General features: G+C 52.9%; 3 protein-coding genes across 6 annotated transcripts in view; 2 read left to right on the top strand and 1 right to left on the bottom strand.

Annotated features, from left to right (window-relative positions):
• F8 (coagulation factor VIII) overlaps window positions 1–19,825 on the bottom strand; it is a 158,942-nt gene that overhangs the window by 13,944 nt on the left and 125,173 nt on the right. The window lies entirely within an intron of this gene.
• On the top strand, window positions 7,849–8,355 carry LOC105942880 (histone H2A-Bbd type 2/3). The gene has a single exon (XM_012932240.1). It carries the CDS (start codon window positions 7,849–7,851, stop codon window positions 8,353–8,355), a length of 507 nt encoding a protein of 168 aa, XP_012787694.1.
• On the top strand, window positions 9,353–13,933 carry F8A1 (coagulation factor VIII associated 1). The gene has a single exon (XM_055120897.1). The coding sequence runs from the start codon at window positions 9,419–9,421 to the stop codon at window positions 10,613–10,615; it is 1,197 nt and encodes a 398-aa protein (XP_054976872.1). The 5' UTR covers window positions 9,353–9,418; the 3' UTR covers window positions 10,616–13,933.

The raw sequence follows: 19,825 nt of genomic DNA, 5'->3' as shown, positions 1-19,825 counted from the left end.
CATTGAGATTGGCACACATAAAAAAGAATAAAATCACTCAGTGCTGGGGCTGGAGAGATAGCACAGCGGGTAGGGCGTTTGCCTTGCATGCGGCCGACCCGGGTTCAATTCCCAGCATCCCATATGGTCCCCTGAGCACCGCCAGGAGTGATTCCTGAGTGCAAAGCCAGGAGTAGCCCCTGAGCATCGCCAGGTGTGACCCAAAAAGCAAAAAAAAAAAAAAATCACTCAGTGCTGGTGCGGATGTGGGGGAAAAGTAACTCTCATCTACTACTGGTGTATGTGTCCTCTTGTTCAACCTCTTGTGAAAGCTTATGAAAACTTCTCAACAAAACTCAAACTAAGAATTGAGCATCCACACAACCTGGCAATTCCATTTATCAGATCTATACCAACTGCCGAAAAACTCTATTTAGCAAAGAATTTTGTGCTCCTGAGTTCATTGTAGCTCTATTCACCCAAGTCAAAATCTGGAAACAACAAAATTCCCCAAGAAAAGATTACTGGATAAAGAAATTGTGGTACATATACACAGTGAAATACTATGCAGTTATAAGAAAAGACAAAATTAAGCAGTTTGCTACTCTGTGGCTAGAACCCAAGAGTACCATACTGAATGAAGTCAATTAGGACAGATGTAGAATGATCTCTCATATTTGGTATATAAAAAACATAGAACATAGTAATGGAGCAATAAAGGGATAAAGGCAACAGAACTGGAGAACTGGTATACGGAACTAAGCTTTGGAGGAAATAGAAGATGGGTGGGGTCCGTGGGACATTGTTGAAAGGAAGCAGGCGCTCTGGAATTGGAAGAATGTATGCATGAAACTCTCAGTAACAGTACTGTAAATCATGGTACTTCAATAAAAATGAAGGGGAAGGAGACAAAAGAAATCATATGCAGACTAGTTATGTACTATTAGGGAACTTGCCTGGCACACGGCTAATGAGCACGACCAGAAATAATCTCTGAGCAGTGCCAGGAGTAATCCCAGAGTACACCTGTGTGTTGCCCCAAAATGAAAAAAATGAGGGAGAAAAACAAAACAAAATTCGTTTTCTTTAGCCCAAATCCAAGTCATTTCTTCAGAATTTTTTTTTTTTTGCTTTTTGGGTCACACCCGGTGATGCACAGGGGTTACTCCCGGCTCATGCACTCAGGAATCACTCTTGGCAGTGCTCAGGGGACTATATGGGATGCTGGGAATCAAACCTGGATTGGCCACGTGCAAGGCAGACGCCCTCCCGACGCCCTACGTGCTGTACTATCGCTCCAGCCCCCTCTTCAGAAAATTTTTGATTTTTAATTTGACCTAGCATACATAAGTCAAATTTCATCCAACATTAACCAAAAGTTTCAAAAACTAGATCAGGGACCAACTACTCTTTTCCCTTCCTATTGGACACTTCTTATAACATCTGCAGCATCAGATCGGATACAGCCAGAGAAGAAAGAGAAAAAGCAGGGAAACAAAAGAAACGGGGGTTAGGCAGAGCGATATTACAGCGGGGAGGACATTTGCCATGTACGTTGCTGACCTAAGTTTGATCCTTGACATCTCATATGTTCTCCAGAGCACTTTCAGGAGTAATTCCTGAATGCAGAGCTAGGAGTAATCCCTGAACATCTCTGGCCCAAAAATTTAAAAAAGAAAAGAAAAAAAAGAAACAGTAATGAAGTGGAGGAAATAAAAGCCAAGCCCATCTACTGGCACAGCCCTTCCATTAACAATTTTCACTGGCCTTACATCACCCCAAAAACCAGCCTGGAGCCCACCTTGCTCACAATTTGTCCCCAGCACTTACAAGATCTCAGCCTGAATATGCTTCTGTTGTCACCAGTCCTGACATCTCATTAAAAACTGCTCAACCCCTCTACTGGGACCTTGTCTAAATTGCAGACAGATGGAACATAAAATAATTTTGTTTTTGTTTTGGGACCACACACAACAGTTCTCAGGGCTTATTCCTGAATCTGTACTCAGGGATCACTCCTGGTGGGGCTTTAGGAATCACATGTGATGCTGGGGATTGAACTTAGATCAGCTACATACAAGGAAAATTACTTGCCCCCTGTACTATCTCTGTAGCCCCATAAAAATAATTTGGGGGCCACACCCAGATATGCTCAGGACTTACTCCTGGCTCTGCACTCAGAGGTCACTCCTGGTGGTGCTCATGGGACCAGAGGGTATGCCAGGGATCAAGCCCAAGCCCAGGTTGGCTTAATGCAAGGCAAGCATTTTACTCACTGTACTATCGCTATAGCATGCCACCTCCATAAAATATATTAATGGATTTCTGTAGTGCAGTGATAGTACATCTGTTAGGGCATGTTAATTCCTCCTGACAGGCGACCATATGGGGTGTCCTGGATCAAAGAGAAGTTGGTTAAAGCCTTTTTTACTTGTAAAATTAATGTTACTGAGGAAAACTAATAGCCACCCTAGAGAAATATAATTTTTCAAAAAAAATGTTCCTAGTAAATCCAACTTATTAACACCCAAGGAATGACAATCCCTTTGGCACCCTCCACCTTTAAAAAAGGAAATATATTACTTTTCATCCTCTTAATAGTATTTGGAATTTACACCCACAAAAATGTAGTGACAGACACAAACCTTTTTTGTTAGGGAATGGATTTGGGGCAAATGAGACTCTGCTCAGGGCTTTTCCTGGCAGTTCTCATATCTTACCTTATGCAGTGCTGGGACTGAACCAGAGTTGGCCCTGTACAAGGTAAGTACCTTAATCACAATAATATCTCTCAGGCCCAAACTTTTTTCTTTACTACCATTTTTATTGAGATCTAGTGATTTACAATACTGTTAATTATACTTTTTCGTGCATGCATCGTTTTAATACTATCCCCCTCACCAGAGAGCACAAAGTTGTGTTATAGCTCACCCCAACTCTCTGGCTCCCATGTGGGCAGTATACAAAACAAAAACTACAAATTCCAGTTCTCTCTCTTAATAACACCACACACAATGTAAGTATACTTGAATATTTCATAATAATGGCTTATAGGCATAAGCACAGGTAAAACCGGTTTATTATTAAAACTTAATATAAAATAGTTTTAAATGAACCTTAACAGAAAGGAATGACTTAATTCCTTCTTTAAAAGAGTTTCAGGGGCTGGAGTGATAGCACAGCGGGTAGGGCGTTTGCCTTGCACGCGGCCGACCCGGGTTCGAATCCCAGCATCCCATATGGTCCCCTGAGCACTGCCAGGGGTAATTCCTGAGTGCATGAGCCAGGAATGACCCCTGTGCATTGCCGGGTGTGACCCAAAAAGCAAAAAAAAATAAAAAATAAAAAAAAGAGTTTCAATCGGGGGGGCTTGAGTGATAGCACAGCGGGTAGGGTATTTGCCTTGCACGCGGCTGACCCGGGTTTGATTCCCAGCATCCCATATGGTCCCCTGAGCACCGTCAGGAGTAATTCCTGAGTGCAGAGCCAGGAGTAACCCCTGTGCATCGCTGGGTGTGACCCAAAAAGAAAAAAAAAGAGTTTCAATCGGGGCTGGAGTGATAGCACAGCGGGTAGGGCATTTGCTAGCACAGCGGGTAGGGCATTTGCCTTGCACGCGGCCGACCCGGGTTCGAATCCCAGCATCCCATATGGTCCCCTGAGAACCGCCAGGGGTGATTCCTGAGTGCATGAGCCAGGAGTGACCCCTGTGCATTGCTGAGTGTGACCCAAAAAGCAAAAAAAACAGAGCTTCAATCTACTCAGGGTAACCAAGTAATTCCTTGAATACTTTTAAATAAAAACTCAAGTAATGAACCTTAAAATATGAGTGTTACAAGTGGAACTTAAAGATAAATAATGCCTTCTTATAACACCATAGACATTTGTAATGTTGACTTGACTTAGGTCCTCAGTTGCCTTCAAATTTTGTTGAGCTTCAGTGCATGCCTCTAGAGAACCAGAGCACGTTTCCATGCAACTCTGGCTGCCAAACAGGAGGCCCTTAGGGTCCACAGTAATGCAACCACACCAGGTCAAAAACATTGTTATGGGACAGATTCTAACAGACCCCCCTTAAAATACCTTTAGAAGGTCTCTCTGAGATTAAAACAAAACAGACTGGCTGGAGGTGTGTAGTTTTTAAAATATGACAAAATGCTCTCGAAAAAATATAACTTACTCTAATTCACTAAAGAGATCATTTGGGATTGATCTAAATTTACCAGTTAAAACCTGAATAATTATTACCATACTTATGCAAAATAACTATTTTGACATAGCTATACTAAGGTCAAAATCAACACTAAAGGGTAAACTGTGTTTCAATAACATACTTTTTGGGTAAAAGTCAGATTCTAGTTCTCTTTATTTAACCAGACCTTATCAGGTCCTCCTAACCATACCCTCCCCCACAGTCAAGATAATAAGATACCCTTCATCAGTACACCTATTCCAAAATCAAAAAGGTATACGACTCCCCTGCCCCTGTTGAGACTAAATACTAATATAACCTTAAAATAATTATCTTATGAACAAACAAAAGAACAAAACCACTGCTAATCTGTTGGGACCAAGTATACATAATTTCTTATGTCTCCAAGCTTATTGGTATCTCCTATTTATTATGAGCCTCCACATTACAGTTGCTTAATTTCCCATTCTCTCTCTGTCTTTGTCAGAGCTCCCAAATATAGGGGACATTTAGTTACTGAGTACTTGCCTGAAAAATCTATTCCACCCCAACCATCCCACCCTACTGCTGGAGGTCACAGCAGACACACACCCACATCTAGAAGTCATCATGAAAGCAATGACCCAGGGGGCTGGAGTGATAGCACAGCAGGTAGGGCGTTTGCCTTGCACGCAGTCGACCCAGGTTCAATTCCCAGCATCCCATATGGTCCCCTGAGCACCGCCAGGGGTAATTCCTGAGTGCAGAGCCAGGAGTAACCCCTGTGCATCGCCGGGTGTGACCCCAAAAGCAAAAAAAAAAAAAGAAAGAAAGAAAGCAATGACCCAGCTTTACAGCTTCACCATGAATCTCAGAAGGGATGCAAGCCAAGCCAGGCTTCTGAAACTTTCCCACCCAGTTCTAGAGGTCCCAAAGTTCCTGGAATGTGTAGACGCATATGCGGCCACCTGACACCACTAAATTCCACAATAGTGACAGCCTAGTTGGAGCACATCAAATTAGGTGGAAAGTAGCATAGAAGCCAAGTAAGCTCAATAAACAAAAAAATTAAAACAGAAGGTTCATCTAGCAACAAACAACTTAGTAAACCCTCAGACAAGGACATCAACATCTTCATAGTGTGACATAAAATTTTTCACATATTTTCTTTTACTTAAGTAGTTTTCAATAAATCCAGTGGCCATTTTAATACAAAAAGCAATATAAAAGAAATTATTTTGTGCCTGCCAGGAGGCAGGCCTGGGGCGTGGGTGGGAAAAGGGACAATGGTTGAGGGAAGGTCATATTGGTGGTAGGATTGGTGTTGGAACATTGAATTCTAGAAACAAGGGTACTATGAACAACTTTATAAAACAAAGTATTTAAATAAAGGTTTAAAATTTTATTTCAAACCATGCTGTGCTCTCTAGCATGTCCATGGCTAGGGGAAAAAGGCAAATTTTCAGCATCTCAGTGTGATTAGAAGCTTTCAGGGAAAGGTCCATAAGAACCACCCAGAGCTGCTGCCTCATGCGCACACTAGCAAGGTTATCACAAGGAAAACAAAAGGAAACCAATGGAAAATGACCATTCGGGTGAGGCTGTGCTCCAGACACGGGAAAGATAGAGAGCCGGGTACACCGCTGCTGGGAACGCCTCATGAGGGAGCTGCTGTGGAAATGAGGGGCTTGCTCTCCCCAGGGCTAAACAGGGACAGAAACGGACTCCAAAGCGCCAATGCCCCCTCCCCCCCACCCCCCCCCATGCCACTCTGAGGCGAACGCGACTGAGGAGCGAAGAACAAGGACGGAAACAAGACCTGTACATGGCTGTGTGGGACAGCACGATCCGCCATGACTGCGAGGTGGAAAACATCTGCTGTCCGCCAGTGGCTGGAGGGCCCCACACTGAATTCGGACTCGGCCGGGCCAAGTCCCGACCTGCCCTTCCTGCTGCCGTGTGGTGCGGTGAGGCGGTGTGAAAGCCGCGGGGGGCGCAGCACCACGCTGTCCTCCCCGTGGGTGTGGGCGTGAGTCCCCGAACGCGCCGTATCACCACAAGGCAAAGTTCTGGGGACAATGGGGACCCGAAGGGAGGCGGCGGGGACTTGTGTGTGAGGAGGCGCACAGTGATGGCTAAGGGGATCACAGAGCGAGACGGGGGCTGCTTTCCGGGGAGGTGGGCGCGACAGCCTCTGCAGCTGGGTCAGTGCGCGTGGGGCAACCCACTGGATGCTGGGATTTCACGGATAAGTCCTTGGCGTCCAAGGACAAGTGAAAAGGGCGGGTAGACAAGGGGGGGCAGAGGAAGGGGATAGCAGATGGGGGCAGGGGAAGGCGCAAGCTCATGGGCACGCCCCTTGTACCATGAGCCAATTGGAACGCAAAGAGCTCCAGAAAGGAGTCTGCAGATCCTGCATATCAACCAATGATCAGTGAGTGTCCCATCCCCCACGAGCTATACTTGTACCGAGCCAATCAGGTGCCAGAGTGCTTGCTAGACAACCGCCAACTTGTTTCAAATTTGTTCGCTTGGCGCCAGAAGCTCCGCGCCAGAAGCTCGGAACAGAGCAGCGAGTGGCGGCGGAGATCCGTAGCGGACCGGCCAGACAATCAGAGGCCATCCGAGCCATCTGGTGACTCGACCGGCAGCAGGGTCGGTTGTTGGATTGCTCTGAGCTACCTTGTACCTCTGCCGTGAATCGTAGCGCCCTGAACTGTGACACACCGACTGAGGCGGCGTTCCCAGACGACACATCGATCAACTCTCGGAGCAGCTCAGCATACCGCCATACGGTAGTGATTGGCCCCACCATGCAGCGCAGTACAGCACACCGCAGATCTGGAGACAACGGAGGAGGTGCTCCCACAACCGGCTCGTGGCGTCGCGCTGACCAGGCGGGAAGCGCTGTGCACACCTCACAGCGCGGCCGAGCTGGCGCTGACGGAGGAGGCGCTCCCACAACCGGCTCGTGGCGCCGCGCTGACCAGCCTCGAAGCGCTGTGCACACCTCGCAGGGCGGCCGAGCTGGCGCTGACGGAGGAGGCGCTCCCACAACCGGCTCGTGGCGCCGCGCTGACCAGCCTCGAAGCGCTGTGCACACCTCGCAGGGCGGCCGAGCTAGCGCTGACGGAGGAGGCGTTCCCACAACCGGCTCGTGGCGCCGCGCTGAGCAGGCGGGAAGCGCTGTGCACACCTCGCAGCGCGGCCGAGCTGGCGCTGACGGAGGAGGCGCTCCCACAACCGGCTCGTGGCGCCGCGCTGACCAGCCTCGAAGCGCTGTGCACACCGCGCAGCATGGCCGAGCTGGCGCTGACGGAGGAGGCGCTCCCACAACCGGCTCGTGGCGCCGCGCTGACCAGCCTCGAAGAGCAGTGCACACCTCGCAGCGCGGCCGAGCTGGTGCCAACGGAGGAGATTCTCCTACCGTGCGTCGTGCTGACCAGCCTCGAAGCACGGTGCACACAGCGCAGCGCGTCCGAGCTGGCGCCGATGGAGGAGGCGCTCTCACAACCGGCTTGTGGCATCCCGCTGACCAGGCGGGAAGCGCAGTGTACACGGAGCAGCTCGGCCGAGCTGGCGCCGACGAAGGAGGGGCTCCTACAACCGGCTCGGGGCGTCGCGCTGACGAGCCAGGAAGCGTAGTGCACACCGCGCAGCACAGCCGAGCTGGCGCCAACGAAGGAGATGCTCCTACCATGCGTCATGCTGACCAGCCTCGAAGCACAGTGCACACCACGCAGCGCAGCCGAGCTCGAGCCAATGAAGGAGGTGATCCCACAGCCAGGCCATCAAGTCGTGCTGACCAGCCTGGAAGTGCAATTCATCGCAATCAATCTCAACGCTCAGCCATCAGAGGAGATCTTAGAGAAAGCAGCCGTCGACAGCAGATCAGAGGCCAGAGGCTGCACCGATCCCGCTCCAGATCCGCCAGAGCAGAGCTGGCTTTCTCTGTGAGTCACGTGGAGCACCACCTGCGGGAGGGCCACTATGCCCGGAGGCTGAGCGAGTCTGCCGCCGTCTACATGGCAGCCGTGATTCAGTGCCTGACGTCCAAGGTACTGGAGCTGGCAAGAAAGGAGGCCCACAACAGGGGCTGCAGGCGCATTACCCCCCAGTTCGTGGACATGGCCATCCACAACAACTCGCTGCTCTGCGGCCTCCTAGGCTCCACCACCATCTCCCTGGTGTCCCCCGGCTGCTAGAAGCTGCTCAGCCTTCCCCGCGCTCACACTTGGGGGCCTCCTCGCCTTTCTACTCCGGTGCCCCTGGAAAGTTTGCAAAGTTTGGAAAGTTTGTTGGAAACCAATACAGTGCTGAAAGAAGCCTCTGTGTGTGCTACTGTGGTCACTCTGCGAGCCGACAGGTGGGGGGCTTCCCCCGGGGTGGCCAGGAATTTCCTGGGCTGTGGGTGACTAGGGGGTGGTCCGGTTCCCTAGGCTGCGGCTGGGGGGCGGTGGAGGTGGTCAGGTTCCCTGGGCCGCGGGGGACGGGACGGAGAGGTGGGGCGTCAGGGGCCGAGGAGGCTGGGGCGGAGAGGGGGCTGCTGGCTGGAGGCCCGGGCCAGGCACGAGGTGCAGGGAGGGTCCCGGCCCTGCTGCAGGTGAGGGTGAGGGAGATGTTGTGCTTGCTCGGCGCCCAGAGCCCAGGCCAAGACCTCCGAAGGCGGTACTCATTGGTGTGGGGCTCGGGCCCTGACTGGGCCGCGGAGGCGCGGAACGCCAGTGCTGGACGCAGGGCGGCACCCGGGGCCGGGGACCCAGCGAGGTCGGTGGGGCAGGGGCTGTGTGTGAGACACTGAGGTGCGATGCGGGCCAAGCGTGCGGAAACGGGCCCGGTCGGGGTTACAGTGTGGCGGGCCCCGGCTTCGGCTGGGCCCGCTCTCTAGGGGACAGCAGCGGCCCTCCACCACCGGGGAAGGGGAAGACGGCTGAGTCCTGGCAGTGGCTGGCTTCGGCTCTCGCCAGGCCCCAGGCCCTCAGGCGCAGCGCCGAGCTCTCCAGCCCCTTCCGGGCCGCCAGGCCCCCGCGCGGGGGGAGGAGGGGGGCCCGCGGGAGGGTCTCGCGGGCTCGCGGCGCGCGGGCCGGGACGGCTGGCCCGGCCACGCCCCACACCCGCTACCGGCCAATCAGCGCGACAAGTCGGCCGTCAGTGGGCGGGACGTCGGGGGCGGGAATCGGGAGTGGCCGGCCCGCGCGCGCGCGTTCGTTAGGCGCCCATCCGGGCCAGAAGGCAGGTCCGCCAGCCCGGAAGAGGGTGGCGGCAAACATGGCGGCGTCAGCTGCCGGCCTGGGCGTCCTGGGTGGCGGCGGCGCCGGCGGCCTGGGCGGCGGCGGCAGCAGTGGCGCCAGCGGTGCCGGTGCCGGCCCGGTGCCAGAGCCCGGGGACTTCCTGGCCCGCTACCGCCAGGTGTCCAACAAGCTGAAGAAGCGGTTCCTGCGGAAGCCGAACGTGGCCGAGGCCGGCGAGCAGTTCGCGCAGCTGGGCCGCGAGCTGCGCGCCCAGGAGTGCCTGCCCTACGCGGCCTGGTGCCAGCTGGCCGTGGCGCGCTGCCAGCAGGCGCTCTTCCACGGCCCCGGGGAGGCGCTGGCGCTCACCGAGGCGGCCCGCCTCTTCCTGCGGCAGGAGCGCGACACGCGCGAGCGCCTCGTGTGTCCCGCCGCCTACGGCGAGGCGCTGCAGGCCGCCGCCAGCGCCCTGGGCGCCGCCGTGCGTCTGCACGTCGAGCTGGGCCAGCCGGCCGCCGCCGCCGCCCTGTGCCTCGAGCTGGCCGCCGCCCTGCGCGACCTGGGCCAGCCGGCCGCCGCCGCCGGCCACTACCTGCGCGCCGCGCACATGCAGCTGCCGCTGCTGCCCCTGGCCGCGCTGCAGGCGCTCGGCGACGCCGCGTCCTGCCTGCTGCTGGCGCGCGACTACACCCGTGCCCTGGCCGTCTTCACGCACATGCAGCTCCTGGCGCGGGAGTACGGCAGCCGTCCGGGGCCGCCGCCGCCGCCCCTTGCCGCTGGGCCCGTGCCCGGCTCCAGCATGACCCCGGCCACTGGGCCGCCACCAACGCCGCCACTGCAGCTGCCAATGCCGACATCCACAGCCTCTGCCGCCGCCGAGCCCTCCCCCGCCCTGCTGGGCGCCTTCTCCGACGTGCTGGTCCGCTGCGAGGTGTCCCGCGTGCTGCTGCTGCTGCTCCTGCAGCCGCCACCCGCCAAGCTCCTGCCGGAGCACGCCCGCACCCTGGAGAAATACTCCTGGGAGGCGTTCGACGGGCACGGGCAGGAGAGCGGCGGCCAGCTGCCCGAAGAGCTCTTCCTGCTGCTCCAGTCCCTGGTCATGGCCTCCCACGAGAAGGACACAGAAGCTGTCAAGTCGCTGCAGGCCGACATGTGGCCTCTGCTGAGTGCCGAGCAGAACCACCTCCTCCACCTCCTGCTGCAAGAGACCGTCTCCCCCTCGGGCCAGGGCATCTGAACCGGCCTCCTCCGGAAGAACCCAACCCCCACCCCGTGCCCCTCACCAAACCTGCCCGGGCGTCCTTCCCTCGCTCTCTCCTGGTGGCTCCCTCGGGCCAGGGCATTTCTCAACCGGCCACTGAAACGCCCCCGTCTGCCCCGTGCCCCTCACCAAACCCACCCAGGCGTCCCACCCTCCCTCCTGGTGGCTCCCTCGAGCCAGGGTATCTGAAAACCCCCTTCCCTCGTGCCCTTCACCAAACCTGCCAGGGCATGCCTTCCTCCCTCTCTCCCTCCTGCCTGCTCCCTCTCCGTTGAGGGGGGCAGGGCAGTAGGGGACTCTGGGGCCAGTGCTCAGACTTTGTGTCATTTTGCCCCCTCCCCATGCCCCTGCTCCCGACATCTCTTGCAGACCGAGGAATCGAGAGCTGCTGCCAGTGGCCGCTCTCCCAGAGACCTCTTTGGCCGTGGGTGGGTGCGAGGGAAAGCTGGGGCCGAGAGCGCGTGCACGCCGAGGCTCTTTCCACGGGCTGCAGCAGTGCAAAGCAAGAGAGAGCCGCCTCATCCCCCTCCTCTTCCGCACGTCCCCCCCCACCCCCGTTGTCCCTCTGTCTTTGTGCCATGGTGAGGCACTTCGTTTGCCCTGCTCTGTTCAAATACAACCTGATTTACTGGATCTCAGCGTACTTCCTCTCTCGGCGCTTCCCCAACTCACCCTGTGTTTCGCCGGCCTCTTTCCCTAGCCCTGAATCCTCCGGTTGCTTACGTCATGGGAGCCTCAGCCCTAAGGACCGAGCAAGCTGTCCTGAGACTCTTCTTGCCTCAGCTGGACTTCCTCTGCAAGATGGCCACAGCTCATCTGCTGCTGGTCAGGAGGCAGGAAGTGGAGCCCGTTCCAAAGCGGAACCCGTTCCCTTTCAGTTCTCAGATACAGTCTTCCATTTTAAACCGGCCAGCAGCAAGCTCTGTATGCCGGCTGTGCCTCTCTGCAGAGATGATTTGCCCTTCCTTTTTACTCAGCTGCAATGCAGATTTGTCTCCTACAGGTGTGTTCCAGCACAAATGTGTCAGATGTGCTTTGGAATCAGCCATTCAATTCTATTCTGAGAGGATGCTTGACAATTTAGACATCTTTCTGTAACTGTGTGTTCAAATCCAGTTTTCCTAACATTTGGCAATTTGCTAGCATTACAAAATCTTTTCTATGTCTGTTAGATGTTTCAAATATGATTTTGTTTGTGGCCGACCCGGGTTTGATTCCTCTGCCCCTCTCAGAGAGCCAGGCAAGTGACAGAGAGTATCTTGCCCGCACGGCAGAGCCTGGCAAGCTACCCATGGCATATTCGATATGCCTAAAACAGTAGTAACAAGTCTCACAGTGGAGATGTTACTGGTGCCCACTCGAGCAAATTGATGAGCAATGGGATGACACTGATAGTGATAGAGTGGTATCTGGCAATTTGCTAGCATTACAAAATCTTTTCTATGTCTATTAGACATTTCAGATATGATTTTGTTAATGGTTTGTTGTGGCTTTGTGTACTCATTTTTCTATACTCTGCCCTTTTTCTCATTACTAAAAGGCAAGGGCCCAAGGTTTTTTCTTTTTTGTATAATTGACTATAGAATAGGAATTTGTAAAATAAGGTTTAAAAAACCCACTGAAGAAAATTAACTTCAAATATTAAAGTATTAATATATACATTAGTATCTGCATTTCTCCAAGTAACAAGCATTTGATCTCTGGTCTGGACTACAACTCTTATGTGCCTCAAATATATAAGGTCACTGTAGTTCTTTCAAGGTGTATAATCACAGGCATGCAAGACAGTGCTTGTTTTCCCAAAGCAGCATGCTTTTTAAACACCGTCTCCAAATCTCTGGTTCAGATGTACATATCAACATCGAAATGAGCTGTTTTTTTAGACTTTGTTATATTCACTGGTTTTCAGTTTTGTGGGAAGTGATATGGTGTTTTGTGTGGAGCTGAGGATTGAACTCAGAGACTCCACATGCAGGGACGTATTCTCCACTGAGCTGTATCCCCAACCCTTTAATAGTTTTGTTGATGGTGGTGATTTATTTGTGGTATTTAAGCCATACTAGCAGTGCTCATGGAACTCCTGACTTGTGCTGGGGGAGCATGCAATACCAGGGATTGAACTAGGGTCAACTGTATGCAAGATAAGGTGGGCGCCTTAACCCTTGTACTAGCTCTCTGGCTGCTAAAGATAGACTATTTTAAATGATGTAATTAGTCTATATCTACTTTTTAACTTAAAACCAAGAAGGAAAGATCTGAGTTAAGGGTGTGGGCGGTAGCCCTGGATTTGATTGGCAACCTGCCTTTAATGGACTGAGTTAAGAATGGCTTTGACATGAGTGTGAGAAATGTTATACAGCAGGCAAGGTGCTTGCCTTGCATGCAGACAATCCAGTTTCATTTCCAGTAGCACATATTGTTCCCTCGAAACAGTGCCAGGAGTGATCTGACCATGACCGGGTGTGGCTCAAACCCATGCCCTGAAAATAATGTCTTTAACTTATTTAAGGTTGCAAAAGGACTGGATAGCACAGCGGGTAGGGCATTTGCCTTGCACACAGCCAACCTGGGTTTGATTCCTCCGTTCCTCTTGGAGAGCCTGGCAAGCTACCAAGAGTATCCCGCCTGCACGGCCGAGCCTGGCAAGCTCCCCGTGGCATATTTGCTATGCCAAAAACAGTAACAAGAAGTCTCACAGTGGAGACATTGCTGGTGCCCGCTCGAGCAAATTGAATAGCTGGATGACAGTGCTACAGTGCAGTGCAGGGTTGCAAAAATAGGCCAGGGGAGTGGCTCAGGCACACCACTTCTGCAGGCTTATGAAGAGTGAAGCTGTGATGGCGTGCTTCTGAGTCATCCAAGTTCCATATGCAGCCACACTACATTTCCAAATTTTGCCATACTGACAGATCAGTAGGGGCAGAAAAAATTAAATGTAAGAGGCAAGTATCTGGAAATAGATAGTCCCTCCTGACTACCCATGGACTAAGAGAGGAGGAAGAACAGGCTAGACTCAAGGCCACTGACGCATGAATACAGATGTTTGGCTAAATCAAGATGTTTCAACCGCTTGATTTTGCTGATGTACATCCGGGAATGTAACTGCCATTGAAAGGACAAGATGTATTCTGTTATGTAGCCTAAAGAATATAGGATGCCTGCTATATCAGCGTGCAAGATTCCAAGTCTCTTAGGCCTGTGAACCCTCAGTGCTGAATCCTTTGAATGAGTGCCCTCAGCGCTGAGTCCCTTGTATGAGTGTGTTTTGGTGTGTGAATAAAACCTTGAAAAATCGGTCCTGTCTCTGTGTTCAGTTGGCGGCTGAGCTCAGGGCTGTGGACACTTAAGAGATAAAAAAGTTGCGTAAAAACCCACTAACCTCAGTGAATGAAAATGGGATAGCACAGAAGACGGGATAGCACAGAAGACTCAACTAGCACAGTAAAACAGCTCAGTAAATCCTTGGGTAATGACTTTAGTAACACTTCTGTGAGATATTTGTTATAACAAGCAATATAAATTGTCTTTTGCCTGCTAAGGGGGTGAGTGGGTAACTGGGAATATTGATGGAGGAAAAATTACAGTGGTGGTGGGATTGGTGTTGGAATATTGAATACCAGAAATGTCTGTATAATGAACGACATTGTAAATCACCATGTCTGAATAAAATTTCAAGCATTTTAAAAAATGTTCTATCAGTAGCTTCAGCTCACGTGTCCCATCAAATTCTTTATCAAGTGTTAGATAGGAACTATACATTTTATCCTTACCATTGAGTAATAAAGAGTGCAAACAAATGAACTAGTCATTGAACTGTAGATTTGGGTGAATGAAAAGTATACTCCTCCAAAATAACCTTAAAATGTTTTTCAACATAGTTTAATGAAAATAAAATAACTGCTTCAAAAACTTTATTTTTGGCCCACACACCAAACAGTGCTCAGGAGCTATTCCTGACTCTGCTTGGGATCATACATGGCAGTTCTCAGGTGGTGCTGGAGATCAAATTCATGCAAAGCATGTTTCTTCTCTCTGGCCTTTGAACTGTTTGATTTTAAGATAATTCTTTGAAAAAGTGCAATTTATCAAAAGGAAAAGAAAATTAAAAATACAAGATCTTCTAGACAAGAACCATTTGTTCTCATGTTGTCCTTTCCCCAAAAGTTTAACCCCTATTCAAAAAACTGTGTTTAAGAATGCAAATAAGGTGGTGTGTTTCAAGGAACTGTCCACAAAGGAATTTATTGATCATTCCAGGGTCAGTTGTGTACAACTCATTCTAAAAGTGTGCTTTCCTCCCAACTATGGATGAATGGATCAAGAAGCTGTGGTATATATACACAGTGGAATGCTATGCAGCTGTGCTGAAGGACAAAATGATGCAATTAGCCATAACATTTCAGTCTGATGTCACTCAGAAGAAAAGGGATAGATAGAGAATGCTCTACTTCATTTTTGAGATTTAAAGATACACAGTAAGAGAACAAAAAAGGGCCAAAGGCAACAGAAACAGAGTTGGTCTAGAGAACTGAATTTGTGGGAGTGAGGGATTGGAATGGAGCCACCTTTTGGACATTGGTTGAGGCTTCAAAGATCACTCTGGTGATGGGTGTGGTGTTAAAATAATGTATTCATGAAACCATTATTCACAGTATTGTAAGCTCAGTAAGTCTGTAAAAAATGTTTTAAACATACTTTCCTAGTTTCTTTATAAATTTTCTCTTATTTCCATGCAGAAAAGATGGTTGCCTAGGACTTGAGTACACCATCTCCCAACTTCCTGCTTATTGTCGGTAAAGCGGTCTACCTATCTCTTGCTTGGTTAGCCCTCAAGTGACAGTGAAACTAAAATTTCATGCTTATCAAAATACTAAACAAACACTTGCCAACACTGTTGAAGAATGGAAAGGAGATATATGTGTTTCAAAACGGGTGGTGTGGGAAGGGAGTTGGGAGTCTAAAATACACATGTTGTAGCTGTAAAGACATAAAATACATTTTTGAAGGTACTTTGCCTTGCATGTTGATGACTCCAGTTTCATCCATGGCACCACATATGATTCCCTGAGTACCACTAGGAGCAACCCTGAGCACAGAGCTGGTAGCCAACCTTAAGCACTACTGCTATGGCCTAAATACCCCCACCACCAGCAAATAAAACACATTTTCAGGGCTTAACTATAGTAACACAGAATGAGAATACCTGTCATAGAAGGACCGGAAAAGATAGCCAAGTATCTAATACTCTATAAAACACAAAGTTTTGACTTTTCCAACATCATATAGTTACTACATTAAACTATTCTAGAGTAACTGTTTTATGTGAAAAAAATAGTTTGTTTACTCTACTTTCAAGTTTTTTCCTCAATATGTAGTAGTTCTCAGGGCTTACGCCTGGCTCTGTGCTTGAGCATCACTTCTGGCAGTGCTCGGAGAACATTCTGTGGTGTCAGGGATCAAACTGGGCTAAGTCACATGCAAGTTAAGTGCCTTGCCTAATGAACAATCCCTCTTGCCCCTATTTCCAAGTTTTGTATGACTCTCATACCAAAATTTGATAAATAGAGCCACCTAAAAAGATGAAATGATTCCCTCCTGTCCAGCCCTGCCTCCCCATCGTCCGCTGCCTGGGGCTTCCCGGCCACGGGCAGTGCCATCACTTCAGCTCTCTGCGCGTGCGTGAGCATCGCAGGTCTCCTCACACAGGTACCCGTAGATCCCTGCACACTTCCCTCCCGTCCAGCCCTGCCTCCCCATCGACCGCTGCCTGGGGCTTCCGGGCCCCAGGCAGTGCCATCACTTCACCCTGTGTGCGTGCGTGAGCATCGCTGGTCTCCTCACACAGTTGTTAGGGGTGTGTTCTCACTGCAGGGGGCGTGGTCTCAAAGGGGGCGTGGCCTCTTTCTGGACCTGCGGCTGCTGTTATTTCTCCCATTCCATGCATTGTGCTTTGGTCACAATCGGTATAACCTATTCCTCTGAAGAATTACCCTGTTCATCTTAGTTACTATATGCAAATTATCAATTAGCCTATCCCATCCTAATTTCAAAAAAACTATCAGTGAACACATCAAGCTGCACAAAACATCCTTTTTAAAGAGATCATAGCCCCAGATCTTCAATTGAGGCACCTCACAAACTAAGGTGGAGTGCCTGACAGTAAAACCCATAACAACATGAAGAAACATTAAAAATCCCCACTGTCAGTAGAGATGAAAGAGAGGACCCGAATCGGGGCCAGCAACACTAGGGGGCCGGAGGGAGGAGGTGCCGCCAGCACACCTTCTCCAGATGGAACCCTGGCGACACTGAGCAGCAACTAACACGGCTCCAGGATTCGGGACGGGGACAGATCCGAGCCGAGGGGGCCACTGGAGTGGGGCGGCGCCAGCCCAAAACTCCAAGTGGTCCCGGCCGCCGGAAGTCACGCCCTCGACCCACCCTCGGCGCCATCTTGATGCCACAATCCAGAGAAGCGGCAGGCATTCTGGTGAGCAACGCGGCCCGGACAATGCTCCGGACCCGAATCGGGGCCAGCAACACTGGGGGGCCGGAGGGAGGAGGTGCCGCCAGCACACCTTCTCCAGATAGAACCCTGGCGACACTGAGCAGCAACTAACACGGCTCCAGGATTCGGGACGGGGACAGATCCGAGCCGCGGGGGCCACTGGAGTGGGGCGGCGCCAGCCCAAAACTCCAAGTGGTCCCGGCCGCCGGAAGTCACGCCCTCGACCCACCCTCGGCGCCATCTTGATGCCACAATCCAGAGAAGCGGCAGGCATTCTGGTGAGCAACGCGGCCCGGACAATGCTCCGGACCCGAATCGGGGCCAGCAACACTGGGGGGCCGGAGGGAGGAGGTGCCGCCAGCACACCTTCTCCAGATGGAACCCTGGCGACACTGAGCAGCAACTAACACGGCTCCAGGATTCGGGACGGGGACAGATCCGAGCCGCGGGGGCCACTGGAGTGGGGCGGCGCCAGCCCAAAACTCCAAGTGGTCCCGGCCGCCGGAAGTCACGCCCTCGACCCACCCTCGGCGCCATCTTGATGCCACAATCCAGAGAAGCGGCAGGCATTCTGGTGAGCAACGCGGCCCGGACAATGCTCCGGACCCGAATCGGGGCCAGCAACACTGGGGGGCCGGAGGGAGGAGGTGCCGCCAGCACACCTTCTCCAGATGGAACCCTGGCGACACTGAGCAGCAACTAACACGGCTCCAGGATTCGGGACGGGGACAGATCCGAGCCGCGGGGGCCACTGGAGTGGGGCGGCGCCAGCCCAAAACTCCAAGTGGTCCCGGCCGCCGGAAGTCACGCCCTCGACCCACCCTCGGCGCCATCTTGATGCCACAATCCAGAGAAGCGGCAGGCATTCGGGTGAGCAACGCGGCCCGGACAATGCTCCGGACCCGAATCGGGGCCAGCAACACTGGGGGGCCGGAGGGAGGAGGTGCCGCCAGCACACCTTCTCCAGATAGAACCCTGGCGACACTGAGCAGCAACTAACACGGCTCCAGGATTCGGGACGGGGACAGATCCGAGCCGCGGGGGCCACTGGAGTGGGGCGGCGCCAGCCCAAAACTCCAAGTGGTCCCGGCCGCCGGAAGTCACGCCCTCGACCCACCCTCGGCGCCATCTTGATGCCACAATCCAGAGAAGCGGCAGGCATTCTGGTGAGCAACGCGGCCCGGACAATGCTCCGGACCCGAATCGGGGCCAGCAACACTGGGGGGCCGGAGGGAGGAGGTGCCGCCAGCACACCTTCTCCAGATGGAACCCTGGCGACACTGAGCAGCAACTAACACGGCTCCAGGATTCGGGACGGGGACAGATCCGAGCCGCGGGGGCCACTGGAGTGGGGCGGCGCCAGCCCAAAACTCCAAGTGGTCCCGGCCGCCGGAAGTCACGCCCTCGACCCACCCTCGGCGCCATCTTGATGCCACAATCCAGAGAAGCGGCAGGCATTCTGGTGAGCAACGCGGCCCGGACAATGCTCCGGACCCGAATCGGGGCCAGCAACACTGGGGGGCCGGAGGGAGGAGGTGCCGCCAGCACACCTTCTCCAGATGGAACCCTGGCGACACTGAGCAGCAACTAACACGGCTCCAGGATTCGGGACGGGGACAGATCCGAGCCGCGGGGGCCACTGGAGTGGGGCGGCGCCAGCCCAAAACTCCAAGTGGTCCCGGCCGCCGGAAGTCACGCCCTCGACCCACCCTCGGCGCCATCTTGATGCCACAATCCAGAGAAGCGGCAGGCATTCTGGTGAGCAACGCGGCCCGGACAATGCTCCGGACCCGAATCGGGGCCAGCAACACTGGGGGGCCGGAGGGAGGAGGTGCCGCCAGCACACCTTCTCCAGATGGAACCCTGGCGACACTGAGCAGCAACTAACACAGCTCCAGGATTCGGATCTGGGACCCACCCTACGGCCCACCCTATGACCCACCCTACGAAACGCCCTATGGCCCACCCTGTGACCCACCCTGCAACACGCCCTTTCACCCGGTCTTAGAACCACTCAGACACGCCCTTAGACACCCTGCGACCCACCCTATGATCCACCCTGAGACACGCCCTATGGCCCACCCTGAGACACGCCCTATGGCCCACCCTATGATACACCCTATGATCTGCCCTGAGACACACCCTATGGCCCACCCCATGATACGCCCTATGACCCACCCTATGATCCACCCTGCGACACGCCCTATGGCCCACCCTATGATACATTCTATGATCCGCCCTGTGACACGCCCTATGATCCACGCTATGACACGCCCTATGGCCCACCCTATGATACACCCTATGATCCGCCCTATGATCCGCCCTGCGACATGCCCTATGATCCACCCTATGACACGCCCTATGGCCCACCACATGATACGCCCTATGACCCACCCTATTATCCACCCTGCAACACACCTATGACCCACCCTATGGCCCACCCTACGACACGCCCTGTGACCCACCCTATGACACGCCCTATGGCCCACCCTATGATAAACCCTATGACCCGCCCTATGATCCACCCTGCGACACGCCCTATGGCCCACCCTATGATCCACCCTATGATAGACCCTATGGCCCACCCTACAACACGCCCTTAGATACCCTCACCTGCCCACTTCCCCACCCTTTGACCTGCCCCCTGCCCCTCTGCTCCTTAAAGACTATGATCCGGG

The sequence above is a fragment of the Sorex araneus genome, chromosome X, assembly GCF_027595985.1.
Source record: "Sorex araneus isolate mSorAra2 chromosome X, mSorAra2.pri, whole genome shotgun sequence".
NCBI classification, from domain to species: Eukaryota; Metazoa; Chordata; class Mammalia; order Eulipotyphla; family Soricidae; genus Sorex; species Sorex araneus.
This window is presented reverse-complemented; position numbering and strand designations above follow the sequence as displayed.

Excerpts from the sequence above, each read along its gene's own strand:
- LOC105942880 (XM_012932240.1), top strand. The coding sequence starts at position 7,849 with ATGCGTCATGCTGACCAGCCTCGAAGCACAGTGCACACCACGCAGCGC.
- F8A1 (XM_055120897.1), top strand. The coding sequence starts at position 9,419 with ATGGCGGCGTCAGCTGCCGGCCTGGGCGTCCTGGGTGGCGGCGGCGCC.